Genomic DNA, 8,120 nt, shown 5'->3' with positions numbered 1-8,120 from the left:
TTATTTCTGTAATTTGAGGCAGTTTCTCAGATATTTATTTGGCATGCAAGAGGAGTTATTATGGCTTGTCAATTAAGACATCAAGTAAGTAAAAATATATGTAAGTTTCTCGTTATATTTAGTGCTATTATATTTTTATAAAAATGCTAAATAATTTTTATTTTTATCATTGTTTCCTAGTGCTGCTGCTGCTGCTAAGTCGCTTCAGTCGTGTCAGACTCTGTGTGACCCCATAGATGGCAGTCCACCAGGCTCCCCTGTCCCTGGGATTCTCCAGGCAAGAACACTGGAGTGGGTTGCCATTTCCTTCTCCAATGCATGAAAGTGAAAAATGGAAGTGAAGTCGCTCAGTCGTGTCCAACTCTGTGACCCCATGGACTACAGCCTATCAGGCTCCTCCGTCCATGGGATTTTCCAGGCAAGAGTACTGGAGTGGGTTGCTATTTCCTTCTCCGTTTGTTTCCTACTAAGTGTATATATATATATATTGTTGGAGAGTGAACAACTCCCTTCTGCCTAATGGTAGAATTATATAATTTTGAAAAAGAAAAGGTATTTTTTTTGGGATGGCATTGAATTAATTTTATTGTTAAATTTTTACTTATATTCCTTCCAAATAAGCAGTTTTTCTTTCCTTTTGTTAATTCTAGGAGAATAATAATAGTAACAATAGTAGATTAGTCGTGTGACATGCTGTAGCATGACTAATTAGTATACTATTTGTTGTTTAGCTGCTCAGTTGTGTCTGACTCTCTGCAACCCCATGGACTGTAGCACACCAGGCTTCCCTGTCCTTCACCACCTCCCGGAGCTTGCTCAACATCATGTCCATTGAATTGGTGATGCCCACAACCATCTCATCTTCTGTCATCCCCTTCTTCTCCTCCCTTCAATCTTTTCCAATTATCAGATATATAGATAATAGCAATGAGATAACTTTGGCACATGAGTTTGAGCAAACCCCAGAAGATAGTGTAGGACAGGGAAACCTGGCATATTGCATTCCATGGGGTCACAAAGAGCTGGACATGACTGAGTGACTGAACAACACTTCAGACACATGGTCTTACAAAAAGAATATAAATATCAATATTTTTCTTGTGATACCAGAGTATCAAACTCGACAAATACATTAAAAATTTTTTGTCCGAGTTCTTTCCCCAAAATGGCTTTCTTAAATTATATATTCTAGGTCAATTTCTTGCCATATTTTTAAAAATACTTTTGAACTGGTTTTAAAAGCACAGTTTTATTTTTATTACTCAGAGTAATGTGGCAAAAATCTTAGAAGTTTTAGGGGATTCATATCAAAATGTTGGTTTAAATTTTTATCATATATATCCTGAAAAGTTCTACTTTATCATAAGAAAGCCACAGGGAGCATGAAGGCTGTGGCATAAAGCCTATATACAGTTCTCTATAGAGGTTTATGATTCAAAACATCCACAGAGGTTTACAACAGAAACCTGTGGACATGAACCATATTGCTTTCATAGTCCATTTAGCTGGTTTTTCATTGTGATATAGAAGATATAAAGTCTATATTTTCAATGTCAGAACTTTTATTTAAATGACAAATATATGTATTTTACATATACAAAGTTTTAATATGCATATTAAGATTGTTTTCTATTATAATTTGCCTTTATCATCTGGATATTTTGGCACAAGAGCAAATATATACATAAATATAACAGTTGAAAAGCATTGTTTCTCTAAAACAAGATTTCTTTTTCTTCTAAATTATGATAAGAAATAGTTACAACTATAGTTATAAATACTGTGTTATGTGCTTAAAAATGCTATATACATTGAAGGATGAATGGATTTGTGACTTTAATATTAATTTTTTGAATGCTCTTAAACAACTGAGCGATTTCACTTTCTTTCTTTCTATAGTTCCTTTTGGAGAAGGAAATGGCAACCTACTCCAATGTTCTTGCCTGAAGAATCCCATGGACAGCAGGGCCTGGTGGGCTACAAGTCTATGGGGTTGCAAAGAGTTGGACACAACTAAGCAATCAACACACACACACACAAACAATGTAGGAGAATTAGTAGATGCAAGGATTTTAAAAACAAAAACTAAAAATGTTAAAATAATATTTATGAACAAAAGCTTGTCCATAAATGTCAAATTCATGCTTTTTAAAAAAATTGTCTGCAAATACAGTTTGCTCATCTACCAATTTCCCACCAAAACCTAAAGGATTGCATGTAACAGGGTTTACAGTGTTAAAAGTGTAGGCAATTCTTTGTCTACATAAGGCTACTAGTATGGCCCAGGGGGTCCATTCTGAGAGTGCCCACCCCCAATGCACTGGCCTCTGATCCACATGCTGTTCATTTCTTCACCCTCCTCTAATGTCTAGGATGTGAAATCTTCAGTGATATGACAATGGCATGCTTGTTCCAATGGCTACAATTTTATATATTAGTTGACCTGCGGTTGTTTAAAACAACCTACTTGGATATACTATATCACCCTCAAACTAAAGTGATGTAATTAGGAAAAATACTTATTTGTTTAATTTCTTCATTTGTAAAGTAGATTACTAGACTGCTTACCTTTGTGATTTATTTCATAAACTAGATAAACTAAATGATGTAAAAGTACTTATAAAGATACCAATTTTTACCTTTTTTATCTTTTTTAAAAAAAAAAGATACCTTTTTTTTTTTTGCCAGACATTAATCCTTATTATTTTGTCTATTATCATCATGAAATAAATATGAAATATTCCTTCCTTGCTTATCTGCCGTATTCTAGGTTTTGTTGATTCATTCCAGACCAAGAAGATGAGATATGAATGTGGCAAATCAAACAAGAGTGACAGAGTTTATTTTTCTGGGATTTTCTGGTGTTCTCTATCTAAGACTTGCATTATTTGCGATATTTCTCACTGTATATCTGCTCTCTCTCATGGGAAACACCCTCATCATCTTCATTGTTCTCATGGATTCCACACTTCAAACACCCATGTACATTTTTTTAGGAAATTTGTCCTTTCTAGAGATCTGGTACACGACAGCCACAGTGCCTAAATTGCTGGCCACTTGTCTCTCACAGGTTGTTACCATTTCCGTTGCTGGTTGTATAACCCAGTACTACTTTTTTTTTTCTCTGGGGGCCACAGAGTGCATCCTGTTGGCTGTGATGGCCTATGATCGCTATGTGGCCATATGCAGCCCTCTAAGATACGCATTCCTCATGAGTCTCCAGGTATGCCTGTGGTTTTCAGCTGGATCTTGGATTGGGGGCTTCATTGCCCCTCTCCTACCTACCATACTCATCTCTTACCTAAACTTTTGTGGACCTCAAAAGATTAATCATTTCTTCTGCGACTCCGACCCAATTTTTAAACTCTCCTGCTCAGATACATTCTTGGTGGAGGCTTTGGGTTACACATGTAGCTCTGTTGTGATTCTAAGTTCTTTTCTTCTCACTATGTCGTCCTATGGGAATATTGTGGTCACAATAATCAAGCTATCTTCCCGAGAGGCTCGGAAGAAAACTTTCTCCACCTGCGCCTCCCACCTCACTGTGGTCACCATCTATTATGGCACCATTATCTTTGCCTATGTTCGCCCTCCAGCTAAGTACAACTTTACCATGGGTAAAGTGATTTCAGTGTTCTACTGTGTAGTCACTCCATTGGTAAATCCTCTTGTATACACCCTAAGGAACAAAGATGTGAAGAAAGCTTTCAGGAAAGTTCTAGCACGAAAGAGGTTGCTCTTGGCCAGACACATGCAGAATATTTGAGAGATCAACTAAAACAAGCAATTTAGAATTGATTCTCAAGCCACATTTGCAAACGGTAAATATTTAAAATTATGTAAGTGATACCACCTAATATGGACATATCTGTACTTTTCATTTTGGTTTGAATTCTGCTGAAATGGATATTCTGTAATTACTATGTTCAAGAAGATCTCAGTGCAATGTCATAATAATAAAGAGACAAATAACATAAATTTTCTGCCCATGAGACATTTACAATGGGAAAATTGGCTAATTTAGTCCCATATAATGGTTAGGCTGATTTTTTAAATAATTTATATCTTAATAGTAACCATGGGCCAGAATTTGTTCCTGTTAAATAACTCAGTGTTACTTCATTTAGTAGATGGACCATTATAAATGTACCATCTTTTACTTCAAATTCATTAAATATTTATTAAACATATATAATGAGCCAGGTACTATTCATAAGCATGGGTGTTGATTTAAGTATGCATATAAATATAACTGGAGAATTTCATTAGAAAAATATCAGGAAAATATTAGATAGCTAAAATTTTTTCAGATAATATTAAAGAATTTCTAAGGATCACAGAGGTAGAAATTTTGATAAGTAGAGGGGAAAAAAGGAGAAATCTAGAACTAGGGAGTACAAGAACTGAATATCTAATATGGTAAAACAAGTATCAACTTTCTAATATTCTTATAAAATATTTAAACTGTCAATAATTTAAGCAAACTAATTTAATTAAGCCAAAGAAAGAGAGGGGAAAAAAGGAAGAAAAAGTCTTAGAAAAAACAATGCCATTATCAAGTCCACATTCCATGTTAATGAAAAGCTTTACAAGTTTTATTTCAAAATAGTTTAATAACAAAAAGGATTACAGGAGTGCTAGAAGAAATAAATTCTATCAAAGCTTTATAGGATAAGTGTTCTTTACCTGGGGACTTCCCTGGCAGCTCAGATGGTAAAGAATCTTCCTGCAATGCAGGAGACCCTGGTTCAATTCCTGGGTTGGGAAGATTCCCCTGGAGAAGAGAATGGATACTCACTCCAACATTTTTGCCTGGAGAGTTCCAAGGACAGAGGAGCCTGGCAGGCTACAGTCCATGGGATCACAAAGAGTCAGACACAAGTAAGAGATTAACACTTTGACTTCACTTTCTTTACCAGGTTGCCTCTGAAAGTTTTGCTATTTAGTGTGGTCAGTGACATAGAAGCATCAGAGTAATCTGGGACTTTGTAGAAAGGCAAATCTAACCTCAGTCCCTTGAATGAGACTATGCACTGAAACAAGATCCCCCAGTTGACTGATTTGCAAATGAAATCACTAGAAGAACTATTTTAAGCAGTCAAGTTTTTTAAAAAAATCTTAAAAAAAAAAATCAATTCAAAATTTTCTCACACATGACAATGCTTGTTTTCTTTTCTTTTTTTTTAATTTTAAATTTTGATATGTCATTTTCAGGTAGATAATTAAAACAAGTTGTTTGCATGAATTCCCAATGAGTTTTTATTTTTAATGCAATACATATCCACAGAAACTATTGTCAAAATTATGTTATCCATCAACATTTTTAACCCTTTCTTTTTCAACAGAATATCAAAAGCATATACAATTATAACAATAACAGGGAAATATTCTATTTTTGTTATTCAGTCACTCAGTCAAGTCTGACTCTGCAATTCCATGGATTGCAGCACACCAAGCTTCCCTGTCCTTCACTATCTCCCAGAGTTTGCTCAGATTCATGTCCATTGAGTCGGTGATGCTATCTAACTGTTACAGGGAGGAAGTCAACTCTGACTCCATGTTGGAAACTGTTTCTTCGACTTCCTTTTATTATTATAATCGTACTCAGTGGCTTGCCTGGAGACCCTGCCCCTTTGCTTGACTGTAAACTAAAGTGCCTTTGTTCAGCTCATGGAGAGATAGTTTGTCTCTGCCCACCTGTGAATAGAAAAGACTATCACACCCCTTCTGAAGGCTGGACAGTCCCTTGGAGATATTTTGAAAGACTGAAGACCCTTTCACTTTACTTTCCCACAGCATCTCCCTCTCTATTCTGCGTTTTGACTTTAGTTCCTCATTGCTTCTTTCTCTCTGATCTATAAAACAACCTGGCATCCAGACCCCAATAAGATGGTTATTTTGAGGTGCTAGCCTGCCATCTTACCGGTCTGCTGGGTCCCTGATTAAAGTCTCTTCCTTGCCTCAACACCTTGTCTCTCGGATTCATTGGCCTGTCGTGAGGCAGGCAGAGTGAACCTGGACTTGGTGCATAAACATCTCATCCTCTGTCGTCATCTTCTCCTTTTGCCTTCAATCTTTCCCAGCATCAGGGTCTTTCCCAATGAGACATCTCTTCACACCAGGTGACCAAAGTATCGGAGCTTCAGCTTCAGCATCAGTCCATCTAATGAATATTCAGGGCTGATTTCCTTTAAGATTAACTAGTTTGATCTCCTTGCAGTCCAAGGGGCTCTAATTTTCACAATAACAGGGAAACATTTTGTATCTTCACACAGGTATTTCTGTATGCCATTCTTCAGGGTAAGAAAAAGGATATTTTACACTTTGAGGTTCTGTGGTTAAGCTTATGTATTAAACTAGCAGGACAGATTCATGGGGTAGAAGCAGATACACTGGTTTAATTTTTTACCAGCACATCAATGTCTTTTAAAGAAAAGAAACATAAAACAAAACAAATAATGTTGCTCATTATGCAATTTTAGAAGGGTTAAGTCATTAGCTACTGAAGTAGCTGATGACACTGCACAATAAGAGGAATTTAGAATGAAAATAAAATGAGTCATTTCATGTTTTGACATAGCATGCTCCTTAGTTAGATGTATATCTCAGGAAGTGTTTTAATAAACCCACATTTTTGCATCTTCCCATACACAAAAAACACTGAAATAACTTACTGAGATATCTGTTATTTGTGAGTCACAGTAATCTCTTACCAAGATGTATACTTGGAGGCATGTATTTCCTAGCAAAACGTTTTATATACTGGCTTATCCCCTACCTCTTCCTGAAGCTAGTGAGAGGCTATGCCCCAGGCTAAAGGCCTAAAAATTGAATTTACAACCATTATATTATTCATTTTTCTTTAAGAAAACAGAAACCAGAAGTCATTAAACCCAGAAGTTTATGTAACTTTTTTTTTTAATCAAATAATGGTAAGTTTTGTGGATGTGACAAGACGAAGATTCCTGGGCTAGGAGCATGAAGTCATGGGAGTGTGACTAAAAAATTCATGGAGAAACTAAAGAACAATAAAATGTATTTTACTAGATTTGTTTTACAAGTTCATTTTGTTGTCAAAGCCCAGCTTTCAGTGATAAGAATGCTATCCTTAAAAAAAAAAAAAAGAAAGAAAGCTATTCTTTTCCTGCGTCAGAGTGGGCAGCTTCCAAAAGGAAATATTATGTCTTGATTATAGGTAGAAAGGAAAAATCATAAAGCCCTTCCTGAATCTGCTGTTTCTCAAGTGCCTTCAGCTCAAAAGTCATTATGCCAAAGCAGCATATTTTGGTGTGGCATTCTCTTAAATCCTCACAAATGGACAAAGACATTTTCTTATTCTATTACTGGTAGTGATCTTCTGAAATCCAGTTCTTTGACAGAAAATATATCTAAATCTTCAAACTTTTGTCACACTGCTTATCCCAAAACTGACTATTTTATTTATTTTTCTTTGTTTTTAGCAAGGTCAAGCCAGGAACTGTGGGTGATTTTGAGTTATTCCAAAAGGAAAAAGTCTGTTATCTACTCCAACTACAATTTAAAGATACACAGATAAGTTTGCCTGTCTCATTTATTCATCTTCATCTTGTTTTTATATTTTTGTCACATTTTGATCTTACTTTCAAAAACTGGAAAAGGGCAAACTTTGTATGTGATTAGTACCACATTTCTTTTCGGCAGGGTACATTAAAACTGATTATCATATATTTTAGAATTTTTCCTGCTGGTGATCTTTATAAAGCAGTATAAACATAAAACAAAATGCAAACCCACAAGAAAAAGTTAAAATGAAAGTAAAATAGTATTTATTTAGATTATAAAACTAGAAAGGTATTTGATAAAATTTCACAGGATGCAAAGGAATTAAGTATTTTATACAGAGAATAGTGTTTACTTATAGTTTGTTCTCGAACACTTATTAATACATGTAGTTCTGTGAATTAAAATGACAATGTATATAAAGGTAATTTTTATAAGTATTTGAGCAACTTCCTGACTTAGGAAATTGTTTATAAATATTTTTTCTGGTTGTACCTTTCTCTATGGTATGAATATGCTGAAATAAATGTTGCAACTTATATTTTGAATATTAAATCTGTATTTATATATTACTTCCAAAT

At 35.0% G+C, this 8,120-nt stretch overlaps 1 protein-coding gene across 1 annotated transcript; it reads left to right on the top strand.

Annotated features, from left to right (window-relative positions):
* Nucleotides 1–2,806: 2,806 nt before the first annotated feature.
* On the top strand, nt 2,807–3,766 carry LOC133061345 (olfactory receptor 5F1-like). Its single transcript, XM_061149355.1, has one exon. The coding sequence runs from the start codon at nt 2,807–2,809 to the stop codon at nt 3,764–3,766; it is 960 nt and encodes a 319-aa protein (XP_061005338.1).
* The last annotated feature ends 4,354 nt before the right edge of the window (nt 3,767–8,120 follow it).

Source organism: Dama dama, chromosome 9 (genome assembly GCF_033118175.1).
Source record: "Dama dama isolate Ldn47 chromosome 9, ASM3311817v1, whole genome shotgun sequence".
NCBI classification, from domain to species: domain Eukaryota; kingdom Metazoa; phylum Chordata; class Mammalia; order Artiodactyla; family Cervidae; genus Dama; species Dama dama.
This window is presented reverse-complemented; position numbering and strand designations above follow the sequence as displayed.

What these genes read in the sequence shown, in the direction of transcription:
- LOC133061345 (XM_061149355.1), top strand. Translation starts at nt 2,807, where the DNA reads ATGAATGTGGCAAATCAAACAAGAGTGACAGAGTTTATTTTTCTGGGA.